The sequence below is a fragment of the Lygodium microphyllum genome, chromosome 30, assembly GCF_053477565.2.
Source record: "Lygodium microphyllum isolate KBCC chromosome 30, Lygodium_microphyllum_v1.1.10, whole genome shotgun sequence".
NCBI classification, from domain to species: Eukaryota; Viridiplantae; Streptophyta; class Polypodiopsida; order Schizaeales; family Lygodiaceae; genus Lygodium; species Lygodium microphyllum.
In genome coordinates this window covers 111,883,222-111,899,715 of record NC_141164.1, presented here as the reverse complement: position 1 = coordinate 111,899,715, position 16,494 = coordinate 111,883,222, and the positions used below count along the sequence as shown (strand labels likewise).

Below are 16,494 nucleotides of genomic sequence, written 5' to 3'. Positions count from 1 at the left end.
GTAAATCACACATGCACAAATAATATTTGCAACATAACCCATACAAGCTTTGGGCCCTCAAGTGTAGGAAAAAACTTGAGGCTTACTTAGAGTTTGATTGTCTCCCAAATATACAACTTCTTGTACACGAAATAAAGACTAGCCCTCCCCTTAGGAAGTGTGCATATATAAGGTTTTACTTTATAAATATACATATTTGTGAAGAATCGTGACCCATCACCTCTACTTCAACACTAAACCTCTTATCCTCCACAACCTTTAATCTCTTTACCCTAGCCATTCATATTCTATCAAACAAGGACCATCAATTAAGTGCACTTCTAACAGTGATATCATCTTCCATAAGATGTATCATTAGCTACAACTTTAGTCACCACCTACCAAAGTACCCAAAGAAATTTCTATCTTTGTTATCAAAGGCAATCGCTACTCCTGTAACAAAACCACATCACAACCATTGCAACCTTTCAAGTCCTCAATGCAAGCTCTAGTATGATATCTTTGACAATGCGCATGAAGCGATTAGCACTTATCTAGGAGGAAAAAAGGAGATTTCCCAATGTGGGACATAAAGATTTACTTATCAACAACTCCAATCCTCACTACACACCCTTGCAATTTGTAATATTTTTCATGGAAAGATTTATGAATCCTCCATGGCAATCATAATTATGACAATGTGCTTTATTCACTTTAACTAAGACTAGGTCCAATTAAACTAAGATAGAAGTATGCATCAAGAGGATTGTTCATAAGCCTACTAAGCGAGGCAAGCACCCAAGAAGGGCAAAAATCTTTATCCTAATTCGAAGGGGTTTACTAACCCTAGTCTTGAATCACCAAGGGGCCAAACCCAAACCCTAAAAAAAAAATTTCATGGATATAGGGCAAGACCTGAATAGAGCACACTATTCATGTGTGCAAACTTTGAGTTGCTTCTCGCCTTGGTTTTATTCTTCCATTGTATGCAGCCATTGCTTTGAGAGTACAAGAGTGTATAGTGGGAGTGTATGCATGAGTGAGGGACTTCGAATAGTGAAGCTCTATACCATCTCTTGCTTCTATTGCCTTCATCCCATCTTTGGTAAGAAATTGAATTCAAGGGTATGGGTGAGGAAGATTTTGTGAGAAAGTGAGAAACCCAACAAGGTAAAGCTTTCTTTCTTTCAACAATGGATCTGCTTAATGTGGATGCAAGGCAATTGAGGCATTACTAGTTGAGTATATCATTTGGATTGTGCCTTTGAGGCTTTAAGCCTTCAACCACAATGATCAAGAAGGGGGAGATCTTCAAAATGGTTTCTATTTGAGGTCAAGGGGAAGCTTTAGTAGTGGGAATCTACGATTTCTTAGGAGGCAACCTTCTAGTTCTTTCTATAGATCATAGCTCTAGTTTTCCCTTCTAATTTCTACAAATCATAGCTCTAATTTTCATTTGGCCTATTTTCACCCTCCATACTAGAGGAAGTTAGAGAAGATTTCTAAGACCTTTCACTATTCCTATAAGAACCAAAAATGACACTTCATTGCTTGGGAGCAAAGCACAACAAAATCAAATTGAATGCAAGTTAACCATTGAAACTTCATAAATAAAACTAAGATATTGGTTTTCAAGTTGGATTAGAGCTTAGATAGCAAGCATCCATGGATTATACTGTTGAGACATTGACTCTAAGATTTTCAACTCAAAATGGTACAAAAGGTTGCTTTGGGATGGAAAGGTGTTATCAATGAGGATTGATAGTGTGGAAGGATGGAAGTAGAGGAGATTTGAGCATGCTTCAAATGATATGGTTGTGCATGTCTAACACCGTCAAAGACTACTAATTAGCAATTTTCTATAGACCTCATCAAGCACGATCCTTGCATGCAAAAGGTATTGAAAGGTGGATTGATTTGTGGAATGGCTATTCTTCCCTTGTGTAGACCCCTCTACATGAAGTTGACAAAAAACGGGAGCTAGATGACAATGAGGTTGTGGTGGGGTAAAGTCCTCAAAATCCAAAAAGATTATTGGCCTCTCTAACATAGTGCAAGACATCAACTCCTCAACATGCTATAGACAAAAGGGCACACCGCTCTCAAATACCACAAACCTCAAGAACTTCCATTGGAGGGATGCTATGTGCATATTTATGGTGTTTGACTATTGGAGGGATGCTATGTGTGTATTTAAGGTGTTTGACAATTGGAGGAAGAAGCATCTCAAGACCAAGTTAAGAGGGTTAGTGAGAAAACAAAAAACACCCCTTCCAAAAGGTTGCATTGTGTCCTATGGAAGACAATTATCAATCAATTCTCCACAACGGAAATGCTAACTAAATCGAGGTCAAGTCTCTCTTTCATCTCCCACATAAAGATCTCTATGTGTAGGGCCACGTAAAAGTTATCTACGAAAGTTTAACTAAGCATCCCTCAATTGACTCATCTCCATGAGAGAGTGGATGACGTGCATAGTGTTAAAGCAATAAAAATAAATTTCACATCTTAAAAACACATGCAGCCTTGCTACTTTGCTTTTTTGCAATGAAGATCATCATAATTTTGATAAATACCAAAAATTGACTCATAATGGTGTACAATGTTGCCTTGATTCATTTTTTTTATATTCGCAAGTGTTGCCTTGATTTTTTCTTTGGCTTGTAAAATTGAAATAACCCTCGATTTGGCATCTAAAAAAGTCTGAAAGCTCTATCTGTTCTAAATCTAACAACACACTCGATCTCAAAAATAATAAATATAATAATATTAATAATCACTGGTTTTCGCAAAGAACTCTCTCATGCAAGGCCAAAACTTGCCATTAAATGTTGAACAAACAGCCTAAGACACGCACGAGGCTGCATCGTACCATTAGCACGTAGCAGCAAAGAAGAGAACGAGAGCTCGTTAGCACGCAGCAGCAAAGAAGAGAACGACAGCCATTACTGACCCTCCCGCCAAATCACCTGAAAGTGTAGAGGGCAAATGTCCATCCACGAACGGTCGGAACAGGGAACTCACGCAGGTAAGATGCACTTGATAATATCAGTCAGGTGTTTTTGTCTCTGGACTGACTACAGTTCAGAGGATACTACAGAATCTGCTCGGAGTGCATACAAACGTATCAGATCAATCATCACACCTGTCATTGAACCACAGGGGAATTGGACTGTGGGGGATTAAAAAATTGGACATTGTGGGAGACTCGATGCTCTTTCAGCAAACTCACGCCAGTGTCTTGCTGTGTTGCTAATGGACTTGTGGGAGTGCACATTACAGAACTTTGGTACATCATTCTGCTGCTACCTACTGTGTCACAGATGTGTGAATCCCCAAAAGGACCTCTAGCCTTTAGATCAAGTTTTGCCTGCCAAACATAGACAAGCCTTCGAAGTCCGTGTAATGATAATGCGTATGAGATTCCATGGACATGAGGTCCAGTACAGGACGACCACTAGAACTAATTTGCAAGCTCTTGTGAAGGCTAGTAGTTGGCACCATATTTAAGCAGTCCGGCATGGCAGCACCTGCCTCTCCTATGGAAGGGGGATCTACAGAAGGGGAATTTGCAGCCATGGCATTCATATTATTCACAGCATCAAAGCTCAGGGGAGGGAAAGCTTGGCGGGAAGCTTGGTGGTTCTCCGAGAAGAGCTGTTGTAAGGGAGAGGAGGAAGGAATAGCAAGTGACATGGACATGGAGCAAGGGTTGTTAGGAGAACCCAAGGAAGATGACAGAAGAGAGAGAGCACGCCCGGAGACAGCCATCTCAGATGGAGGCTGGGACTCGGCGATGGAAATAAGACCCATGGTTGCCGATGATGATGGAGACCTCGACATTCCTGGAGGATTTGAGAGCGCCAAGGCATTGCCACCAGCAGTCAGAAGTGCATTGCGGGGCTGCAAACCAGCACCACCACCTCCCAGTAAACCTCGACTGCTACCCTCGACAAAATGGTGGAGCTCCAATGCAGGAAAGTTACTGCTCAGAGACTCCTTCGACATCGGCAATAGCTTCAGAGCTGAGGTGTGATCTGGTGCTCCTGCTAAAAGACCGAAATGGCATGCCAAGGTTGCACTATCCATAGAGGAAGCCACAGACGCACGCTTGTGCTGGAGAAAACAGGGATAATCCAAAACAGACCCATTCAGCAAGTGATTTGCATCTGCAAAACAAATACAAGCTTCAGAATCAGAAATTAAAGCAGAGCCATCCAGTCCCGATCAGCAAGTGCTTTAGATCTGCAACAAAGCAAGCACTGCTTCAAAATCAGCAATGGACAAGCATACCACCCAGGTGCATTAACAGCACAAACCTTAGGAACATTAGATGTATACAGAGGAACTATTTCATTTTCTATAGAATTTTTTGTGTTATGCTAAACTGGCTCTGAGGACTGAGTACTTATTCCACTTACCACCAAAATATGCAAAGGTCCCTGAGGATAGAAGGGACATGGGTTCAGGCTGGGGCTTCCTACGTCTCTCATTGTGACCTGCCAACCTTCTCCGGCAGCTTCGTTTCCCCTCGTCAAACTCAGACAGCAAATGAAACCTGCATACCATAAACAGAAGGTTGATATCAACACATATTCTCACTGGACTATCACCCGACTCACTCTCTCAGAGATATTGTTCAGCAACCTCTAAGATGCTAGTTGTGCTAACATTGAGAAACTTAGGCAGGTCTCATTTTAGTTGGAGATGAGGATCTGGGGGCAGAACTCCCCATAAATTAATACACCACATCAGTTGTTATATAGCAAGCAAACATCTCAACTCGTTTGCATAATTTGTGAAACAAGAGAACCAAACTGTTACCAAATCCCAAGATTAACTGGCTTCTCCAGTTGTGAGTCACCTCCAGTATTTTATTGAATCTATTAACCTGTGATTCAATGCACCCCAACCCCTAAAATCTGAGGAACCCCCATTAATCTCAACTACTTGGTGGGACACTATTATGCCCCCTTGGTAGACTAACTCACCATACTCAACCACACAGGCAGCAGAGAGAAGTACCTGCTGCACTGCTGACAGAATCGCTGCTCTACATTGGCTACCTTCACCTTGCTAGCCTTGGAATGACACTCACACACCTTGTGCCTGCGATGATAATCTTTTGCACCTGATAGGTCAGCCTTACAGCCCTCCGCTTGGCAACGGGGCAAGGATGCAGGGGGTGAGGACTTCTGTTTCTTTGATGTCCCAACATGAGTGCTGCAGCTACTGTTAATGTTACTGTTTCCATTGCTTGTAGGCATGCGCCCACTACTTTCACCTAACAGAGTAGACACTGCACCATCTTCAAAATAGGTCCGCTTTCCAAGCTTCAAGCCCATAGTCCCATCAACAGAAGCAGCTGCAGTCGAACCTCCCGACAGATTCTCTGGAGCACTTCCCAGCTTGAGCTGTATCTCTTTTTTCACTTCAGGCACTTCAATCTTCTGTTCTCCTCTACTGGACAGGCGATGGCCTTGCAAGGCTTTCTCATCTAGACTGTCATCCAGCTCCACCTTTACAACAGGAAACGCAGACAAGGCAGCAGATTCGGGAGCATTCTTGTAGCTACAATCAGAATCATCTCTGTAACCTGACAGGCTGACAAATCCCACATCTCGAACCTCTCCGGCAGATGTATCTAGCTTGCAGGCAAAGGGAATGGGACGAGGGCCGGAGACAACAGAAAGAGGGAAACTGTTACTGCTACCTTTCATGAGATGCAGTCCATCAGCAACCACGGCAGCGTTCCCACTGGAATCCTCACTCACAAGCCCAGCATTGATAGCACAGTTGGCGGCTTCCAAGCCATTCTTTTGCTGCGACACAGCAGAGCCCTCTGAAACACTGCTCCAGGCTCGATATAGGGCGTCACTGGTGTCGGACTTGAAGAGCGAAGGAGCATGGAAGGCGGAGAGGTCGCCAGAATGCTCGTCGGGCCAGCACAAGCCACCTGCGGTGGAAGGATGATGATGCCAAGGGATGTCCATCATGTCGGGGGCAGCTGCAGCCATGGGGACAGAAGGGGACGGGGGCTTGCGGGGGTTCCAGACCTGGAGGGCGGCCACTGCCTGCACTGGGGGGGGATGGTGGTGGTCGCCATGAGGACTAGGACTGAAGCTGAGGAGGTGGGATTTCTGCGCCTTGGAGAGGGGGCCGGGCTGCGCCATGTGGACCTTGTGCGTGCTTGAAGCTGGAGAGTCTCTCTCTCTCTCTCTCTCTCTCTCTGCACGGCTCAGGATAGATGGACTGGTGGTGGGCTGAAGAGGAAAAACAGTATGTATGTATGTATTGTATAAATGATGGAGAGATGGAGGCTACTCTTGGCTATAGTGGCAGAAAGGCCCCCCCGCCACTACAGGCCTAAATCATTATGTAAGTTTATTATATAACCTTGTTCTCGAAAAGTTTCCCTATCGAACCAATGGTTATACCTTGTCCTCCAAAAGTTTTGCTAACCACCCAATGGTTAATTTTGAACATCTTGGTGGTGTATCTGATTCTAAGTAGGTCTATTCGACTGTAACTAGGAGAAATTATGCATGCCTCATCACCATCTCACATGGCGGAGGTTCATAATGCATTACTATCGATCGCTCAAGAATTGTGCTTGTATTTTGAAGGCATATGTCTGCCATTCATGTGTAAAAAGAGGAACATGTCTAAAGTCGTAACATGCGGAAAAGCAGTAACCCTTATGTGATGTGACACCTCAATGTGATACACGAGTGGGAAAAGGTTGTGACATCATTTTGACACCTTTCTACGGGAAACCATAGGTCAATGGATAGATGATTGGCCTATGAATGAGTTGGTAGTGTGTTCCAATCTCAGGTGAGAGCTCAGTCGCCCTAGTAATAGCAAGGGCAACAAGGATACTCTTTCGTCCCAATTCCATGGGGGTCGCACTGGTGAGGTTAACATTCTAAAAACTTTTACTATTAATAAAAAAAGTTGAAACGGAAGAAAAGTGATTGGTCATGCTCTGAACCTTGACAAAAGGACAACTACGTAGCCTATGAAACAACCCTTATCCCTACTAGCCCCAAGTGAGAGGGTGCTAGCAAGGGGAGGTGAGGATTATCTTAATGCTACTCCCCCTAGCCTTGCATGCATGACAACAAGGTTATGGGGGGAGTGTTGTTTCACTCCCCTCCTTAACCCTGGGTGCAGCCTAGCCTTCAAATTGCATGGACCAAGGTTACATAGCACGATTTATCAGTTTTGCACAAATTACTAGATTGCCTTAAAATATGCACACCACTCTTGGCTGTTGATCCCATTATTTTACAATACCCCCCCTCCCCATGTGACACAGTGATGAGGCAATTGTGCTTCCAAATCTAGGAAGCAAAGACAAGGACACATGACCTATGGAATTAAGTCACCAAGTAGTAGTATCCATGCATGCAAGGAAGTGCACTAGGTAATCATTCTTTTAAGCATAATAGTTCGAGCAATGAAGAAGGTGGGAAGAAGCAAGAACTCTAAACTCCTGATGTTATCCCTAGAGACTATCACTAGGTTGTTAACGACAACATCAACATGGATGAAGTTAAGAAGTGTAAGCAGGAAGACTTATTGCAATTCAAGAGTGGTAAGTATGTTACAATGGCTAAAGGAGGGAGCAAAAATTTGTTTGCACGGCATTTTCTTTCAATAGGACTAAGCAAATGTATGTTGAGCTCTCTCTCTCTCTCTCTCTCTCTCTCTCTCTCTCTCTCTCTCTCTCTCTCTCTCTCTCTCTCTCTCTCTCTCTCTCTCTCTCTCTCTCTCTCTCTCTCTCTCTCTCTCTCTCTCTCTCTCTCTCTCTCTCTCTCTCTCTCTCTCTCTCTCTCTCTCTCTCTCTCTCTCTCTCTCTCTCTCTCTCTCTCTCTCTCTCTCTCTCTCGTTCTCTCATTTATATGTACATGGGCAAACCTCCTTCAAAAGAGCATTTTAGTAGACAATGTCATTCACATACTCTAGTAAAGGCTTTTTTCTTATAATTGTTGGCTCTCAAGACTAAATACTTGTGAGCGCTCCATGATATAGAGGGAATATTGTACATATGTTGCCATCTACTTCTAGCTTCTCTCCAAAAGGTGTCCTATGACACAATTATCCAATTTGGGTGGCCCTTACAAATTTACAAAGCTAGTTGGATGAGAAGTTGTCAAGGGGTGACTGAAGCTCTCAACTTAGTATTGTGCATGCCTTTGGTGACATGAGCAAATATTGTTCTCAATAAAAATGGACTTGCATTTTATGGGGGAAAAAATCATTGAGGTTTTGGAACTTGTGCCCGAGACTATCCAAATAGAGGGGGTGCAAAACCATTGGTTGAAGGTAAGATGGATGGCCACATACCTGGGGAGTGAATATGGCACTACACTGAGCATGGAGAATGCATAGAGATGGTGTGTGTGTGTGTGTGTGTGTGTGTGTGTGTGTGTGTGTGTGTGTGTGTGTGTGTGTGTGTGTGTGTGTGTGTGTGTGTGTGTGTGTGTGTGTGTGTGTGTGTGTGTGTGTGTGTGTGTGTGTGTGTGTGTGTGTGTGTGTGTGTGTGTGTGTGTGTGTGTGTGTGTGTGTGTGTGTGTGTGTGTGTGTGTGTGTGTGTGTGTGGCCCTTCATGATACAATAAACTTAATCACAAGAAGATTGAGAGCACACACAAAATTGCAAGAAGAGAGAAAATAAAAAAAGAGTGCATAACACAAGCATCGGGTATACAAGCTCCCCCCATGCATGAGTAAGCATATTTCCCATGCATATATTTATGGATTTGCATCAACTTTTTTGTACTCAAAATCCATTGAAAAGACAATATTTTTTAGCCTCTTGCTTCTTTGCTTAAATGCTATGCTTTTGGCCCAATAATTTCTAGCTCCTATTTAATAGACTTATTCTAAGGTTTATAAAAATAATTATCTAGCCCTTTAGGCCTTGCATAAAAGTTTCATCCAAATAAAGAAATTATGTGTATGCCATACAATAATTTCATGCTAGAAAGCGCCCAAAAAATACATTATAAGTTACTTCCACAATACAAAACACTTTAGCTCCCTACCATCTATCTACCATGCATAATATGATGAACATCACACACAATGCTATGCATAACAAGTCACTCTCATGCAATAAATAGACAAATGAAAACTTGTAAAAATAAATTAACAAAAATCATCTGATATTGATAGCAATTATCATAACATTGCATGGGATGAGAGTGAGAGAGAGAGAGAGAGAGAGAGAGAATATTGCATATGTGGCGTCTCAATAGCTCTCTTATAACCAACAACTGATTACTTTATTACTTAATTCATAAAGAATGAGTGTGTACATGTATAGTTAGGGTTAATGAGTGAGATGGGCAGCCAGTCACATTGGTCTTTAACCTAGTAACCTCTCCCACTTAAAGACCAATATGTCCTTTAAGGGAGATAGCACAATAAAAGAATATATGAAGTACCCTCACCCAAATGCCCATCAACTATTGACATCGTAGTCTACAAAATTTTCATATGTATGCACTTTAACTAGCTCAATACGCCTATCCTCAACCACCTAGCAAATGAAGTGGACTCCACTTCTATGTACTTAGTCTTCACATGAAACATAGGATCCATTGTTACATAATAGCACTCTGGCTATCATTATGCAACAATGGCATGTCTTCTCCAAGGCCCAAATCTCCCACTAAACAAGTAACCTATATATGTTACTTATGTACCTTTGTGGTTGCTACATATTGTGCCCCTATGGTAGATAATGCATCTCTGCAAAAACAAGGCATCCATGAGATTGCACCACCATGCAAGATAAAGATATATCCTATGGTTGGCATTTTGTTGTCAACATTCTCTACATAGTTTGTATCGTGTACCCAAGTACACCATTAGTGCTCCCTTCAAAGCATATGCACATATCTTTATGCCACTCAAGTATCTCAAGATGCCTTTCATTACTTTCCAATGTTTCTTGCCAAGATTTGACATGTATCTACTCACAACTCCCACCACTGATGTAATGTCCAAGTGAGTAGTAATCATTCTATAGATAAGACTTCCCACACATGATTGCTCAATTGATCCATAAGACTTATGCTTCACTTTGTAAATCCACTTGTAGTCAATAGCTTTCTTGCCTTCTAGTAAAGGCATCAAATCTAATGTATCATAAGCCTTAAGTACAACCATTTCTTCATCCATAGCATTATCCCAACTCTCTGTATCCATTGCATCTGAAAAGTAGTAGGCTCTACATTGTGAACAACCTCAACCACATATGCATAGTGACGAGCTACATAGCTATAATACATCAACTGCTACTACAGGGGCCTTCCTATTCTAGTTAATCAAGGTGGTCCTAGATCACTATCAGGTGCCTTAGCATTGTCAAGATTGTGGGAGAGAAGGAAGGAGTCTCACTTGTAGCTTTCTCACTTACACAATGGGGGAATACACACAAAGGTGGAGGCTGAAAACAGTTTTCCTCTTCTTAGTTATGTAAGCCAAAAAGAACTCTAGTACATAGAAATAGAAGAACCCTATATATGGGTCTCAAACCAAACTCAACTAACTAAGGTGGCATACTAACTGAGCCACGAACTAGAGTAGATAAGGATAGCTGTCATCTAGCTATTATTCATGGGCGGTGTACCAACCACATCTGCAGCTAACAAGTCGGTGACATAAATGCACAACGGTCACCCTGGCATATCACGAGTGGAGCTCGATATCTCAACACTGCCCCTCGAGCTCAATCCCAATTCTTGCACACCAAGCAGGTCTCTGAACTTGTGCAGCTTCTCTGTGCCCAATGCCTTCGTGAATATGTCAGCTACCTGATCCTCTGTGCTGACATAAACTAGATCAATAAGACCTAGTACAACCCTCTCCCGCACATAGTGATAATGCACCTCAATGTGCTTTGTTCTAGCATGATAGACTGGGTTATTTGCCAAGTGTATACTGCTCATGTTGTCACAATAAATGACAACTAGCCCATCTGTAGGCTAATGCATATCATAAAGGAGCTTATGCAACCAAGCTACCTCACATGCAGCCATTGTTGCACCCCTGTACTCAGCCTCTATGCTCGACAAGGCAACTGTAGGCTATTTCTTGCTGCTCCAAGTGACTGCAACACTCCCAAAAGAGAACACATATCCACTGGTAGATCGTCTATCAGAAATACTACCAGCCCAATCAGCATCAGTGTATCCATGCAACTGTATCTGAACCCCAGTCTCATAAAATAGTCCATACTGCAATGTGGACTTCATATACCTGAGTATGCATCTAGCCGCATCCAAATGCGGTTTCCTTGGAGCCTGCATAAACTGACTTACCAATCCAACAGCATAGCTCAAATCTGGCCTGGTAATAGTCATATAAATCAAACTTCCTACTAAACGTTTGTACATAGTAGGGTCTTCCAGAAGCTCACCTGCATCTGCGCTCAGCTTCACATTCTGCTCCAAAGGAACTGAAATAGGCTTACAGCCTGTCATCCCATATTTGGATAGCATGTCCAATCCATACTATCTCTGTAAGAGCCGTATCCCACTTGGTGATCTAATCACCTCAATGCCCAAGAAATAACGCAGCTCTCCCAAATCCTTCATCTCAAACTTCTGCTTCAATAGCATTTTCACATGAAGGATATCTTCATCACTATCACTTGTCATAATCAAATCATCAACATAAATGACAAGTAGCATAATACCTTTCTCTGTTTTTCTCACATAAAGTAAGAAATCTGCCTTGGAAATCTGAAAGCCAATAGTGACAAGATACTGTCCTATCTTGTCAGACCATGCTCTAGGTGCTTGCTTCAAGCCATACAAGGCTTTCTTCAACCTGCAAACAAACTCAGGATGAACAGCATGCACATAACCTGGTGGCTGCTCCATATAGACCTCTTCTTGCAAATCACCATGCAAGAAGGCATTCTTTACATCCATCTGATGTAAAGACCATCCCTTTGATGCAGCCATAGCAATGATTGATCTTACGGTTGCCATCCTTGTAACCAGACTGAATGTTTCTTCATAATTAATGCCATATGTTTGTGCATACCCCTTGACTACTAATCTTGCCTTGTATCTATTCACAGAACCATCTGCATTATGCTTCACCTTATAAACCCACTTACAACCAATTGCATTCTTATCTTTAGGCAAAGGTACCAATTTCCATGTAGCATTTACTTCCAAGGCATCCATTTCTTCATCCATGGCTTTCTCCCATTTTTCTTTTTCCATGGCTTGCTCAAAAGAAGTGGGTTCTGACCCAACTCATCATCAATGCCTTGTTCTGAGCCACTGGATTCACCATCCACATAAGAGTGACCTGCATTCACATCAAACATGGGCTGATCTACCTTCTCTTTTCCTTTTCGTGAAACCTGCATACCACTATCTGCATTGTTTTGAGGAGATTCTCCTGATCTCAATCTGCCTGTCTATGGCGAAGAATGTGAACCACTGCTAGAGGACACTCCAGGTCCACTAATATTTTGTGACTGCTGATGTGAATTGTGTGCAGCATTACCATTTTGTGCATCTACATCATCAATCACATTTACTGGTTTATACCAGCTACTCATCTCATCAAAAACAATAGCTCTACTCACTGTAAACTTACGAGTAGAAGGGTTATAGCATCTATATCCTTTCTGCAGAGAGTAACCAATAAAGATGCACTTCTCAGCTTTTGGATCCAACTTGGATCTCAACTCATCTGGCATATGAACATAGGCAATGCAACAAAAAATTTTCAAATGTGAAATATCTAGTTTCCTACAAGTATACCTCTCCTTTGGAGTCATCCCATGTATTGCTGCAGTGGGAGTCTTGTTCATTATGTAGACTGCTATAGCAACTGCTTCAGCCCAGTAAAATTCTTGCAAGTCTTTTTCGTTGAGCATGGCACGAGATACCTCTCCAATATGCCTGTTTTTCCTTTCTGCAATTCCATTTTGTTGTGGGGTATGACTGCATGAATATTGCTGCTTTATGCCATGCTCCTGCAAGAACCTTGCAAACTCATTTGAGAGGTACTCTCCCCCTCCATCTGACCTTAGGCATTTTATTTGCAGGCCTATTTCTTTTTCAACCATAGCTTTAAGAGTTTTGAAATGCCCAAACACTTCACTTTTCTTTTTCATAAAATACACCCAAACTTTTTTGCTATAGTCATCAATAAAAGTGACAAAATAATGACAGCCTCCAATAGATGCAGCTTTAGTAGTCCACACATCAGAGTGGATTAATTCCAATGGCTTCTTACTCTCTTGAACATGTCTAGGAAATGGTTTCCTTGCCTGTTTTCCAACTTGACAAGCTTCACATATCTTATGCATTTCTGCAACCTTGAATTTAGGTAATCCTACAACAATATTTTGGGCTTGCATTGATTTAAGTCATTGTATATTAACATGATCAATGCGTTTATGCCAGATATCAATATCTGCAACTACACCAGTCCCATGTGCAAACATTGTTGCACTCAATTCAAGTATGTCTGCATCCAACGTAAACATTCTGCCCTTCTTATTTCCTTTTGCTATCAAGCGACCATTATTTTTCATATCCTCAACAAAGCATCCATGAGAATTAAATCTAACATGCAAGCCCTGCTCAACCATTTGACCAACAGAAACCAGGTTCTTGGTGATATTCGGGACATGAAATACATCCGACAGGTATTTCTTTTTCCCATCTTACATAGACAAAGGAATTTTTCCAATCTACACAATAGGATGTGCAGTATCATCACTAGTCTCCACAAATCCTAGTTTTTCCATTTTCCTTGCATCCTGCATCCATTCTGCATGACATGTCATGTGGTTTGATGCACCTGAGTCAACATACCACACATCGTTGCTTTCTTCTGCACTTGTCAAAGAATTGTTCATGTGTTGCACCATAAACAAATTCTCATTTCTGTCATCACCCTGTCTACTAGAAGATGCATAATTCCCTTGTTGCAATTTTCCATTCATGATGTCATTCTGCTTTTTATAGCAGTCTTTAGCCATATGACCCATTTTACCACAGTAGTAGCATTCAACATTGCTGTTTGCATTTTGGTCTCTTTGCTATCCACCACGACCTCTTTGGCTCCCCCTGCCTCTAGAGTTACCACGTCCTCCTCCATATGACTGGTTTTCTTGAGTTTGCTGCATATTCTGATTTCTACCACGGCCTCCAGATCGGCCTCCTCTACCTCTTCCAGCATTTGAGTAGAAGACAGCTTCTTTTGAAGTTCCTCCTGAAGAAGATGCACCACCATTTCTCTGCTCCTTAGAAATTAGAAGAGCAATCAACTCCTCAAAATCAGGAAATCTTTCACGGACAGAAATTGATGTTCGGAACTGTGCATAATCCTTTCCTAGACCATTCACGGTCACAGAAACTAAATCATCAACTTCCACTGGCGACCCAATGGAAGCAAGTGCATCTGCAATCTTCTTCACCTTCATGTGGTAGTCATTGATGCTCATACTTTCTCTTTGCACATTGTGCAACTCTTGCTTGAGCTGCATTTTCCTGGCTTGCATATTTGTGCTATATTGTAACGTGTCCACTAGTATCATCCAGGACACGTCTTAGCAGTCTATCGGAAAGGATGTCTAGAAAGCTCCGCTCGGCACTCCCATGGAATGTTACGGGGTTTGCAATCTAGGGCTTTCTGTGTTTGCCATGTAGCGGAAGTATTCTGGCCGTTCCCACTTAGGACCGACCGGAATTAGGGTTTTCCTGATTGGTCGTTTCCTAACAGCAACTAGCGTCGGACCCAAGCGAACTACTTTACGCAGAAATGCCAGATCTGAAGCGGATTTATGCTGCACTTGGTTCAAAGAGAATGGGAAACGAGAGGGATGCAAAGCTCAACCTCTCTGCCATAAGGCATAGTCCCATTCCGTTCCCCTAAAACAACGTAAATCGGTTAAGACATAACTCTAGGTCAACGCTTTCGTTGTTCGTGTCCTTTGACAATCATCCCGCTGTTCCTCAAGATTTTGAGAAAAGTTCCCGGCCAACCGGGACCACCCAACCGTAGACGGACCCATGGCCCATCCTCCGCACTTTCCTCGGTTTGTTTTAGTTATGTAATTATCTAACACATTAGTTGGACATATAACAACCAGCTTCTTTAATTAATCCGTTAAGCACTAGTTCCTTCACGTAATCTTATCACGTGACATAGAAAAACAATATCAAACAAGTTTTTTATTAACATGTCATAATATTTATCGTTGAATTACAAGGAGTTCCGCCCGTAGGTGGTGCACAGATCGGTCGCAGAATGCTCACGTAGTGAATCCCGGAAGGTCCCCAAGAACAATGAACTCTACCTTTTTGCACAAAAAACAATGTAAAAACATGAACGACAAGAAGCAAGAGACCAATTGGGTTCAATCTCCCCCATGCCTTGTGTGAGCGCTTCACAAAGCATGTATTTTATGTATATTTCCATCTTCATGCTCAATAATAGCCCAATTTACAAAAATATGACAAGCTTTTAGCTTTTGAGTTTGCTTTCTACAAAAATAGGAAAATAAAGCTAATGGACGGTGCCCATAGATTCTGGTACGCCCAATCTCAATGTCCAAATAGAAATAACATATCCGTGCGCATAGGCGCATACAAAATAATAATCAATAATCGATGTCTCTATAGACATAACAAAATATAGGCGTGGCGCCTATCAAAATATAATCCAAAGGTCGAATACTCGCTAGACTCCAATGCTTTCCTCCGCCACTGCTGCTATCTCTACACATCAACTGAAGCATTCACAATCATTAGTAAAATAATACAATTAAACCGACAAAAGTGAATACCTAGCAATCTTCAACTATATACATAAATCAACTGGTTAGAAATAAATCCTAACCTTAATTTATTACGAGTGTGCACTCTAAACTCATAAACATTTATTAATTTAATATGCATTTTGCGGAATCACCCGCTATGGAATCACCCACGTACACACTAAATTAATGAAACGCCCGAAAAGGACAGGCGTCCCCATCAACTTCTCGCACAAAGAATCCTCTTTGTGTATGAGCCCCGGTCATCTAAGTTTACAGAATCCACCGTAAAACCTCACGGAATCCACCGTGGAATATGCCTCCTGGCATCATATACCCCCGGGGTGGGATAGCAATTGACCTCAATTGCTATTAGCTCAATGTGGAGCTAACAGAGTGGGGAAAGCATTTAAGTCTCTAGCGTGCATCCATTGTGCTTCCTCTACAGGATGGTTCTTAAATTTTACTAGATATCTTGAATACCTTCGGCCAGTTCTAGTGGTCATGTAGTCAGTGTCTATGATGGCTTCTGGTTCAAGTATTTCAGTCTCTTCCTCTAATAAAGGTGGGTTTTCATAAACAGGGTGGATAGGTAATTGGCCTCTAAATGGTCTCAATAAACTAATATGGAATGTATTGTGAATTTTCCAATGAGATGGTAATTCTAACTTGAATGTATTATCATTAATCTTATGAATGATTCTAAAT

At 41.9% G+C, this 16,494-nt stretch overlaps 1 protein-coding gene across 1 annotated transcript; it reads right to left on the bottom strand.

The window, feature by feature from the left end:
• Window positions 1-2,724: 2,724 nt before the first annotated feature.
• On the bottom strand, window positions 2,725-6,328 carry LOC148010245 (uncharacterized). The gene is made up of 3 exons (XM_087672939.1): window positions 5,005-6,328; window positions 4,401-4,537; window positions 2,725-4,148 (listed from the first exon to the last, which is right to left on the bottom strand). Exons 1-3 carry the CDS (start codon window positions 6,150-6,152, stop codon window positions 3,334-3,336), a joined length of 2,100 nt encoding a protein of 699 aa, XP_087529065.1. The 5' UTR covers window positions 6,153-6,328; the 3' UTR covers window positions 2,725-3,333.
• Between the last annotated feature and the right edge of the window lie 10,166 nt (window positions 6,329-16,494).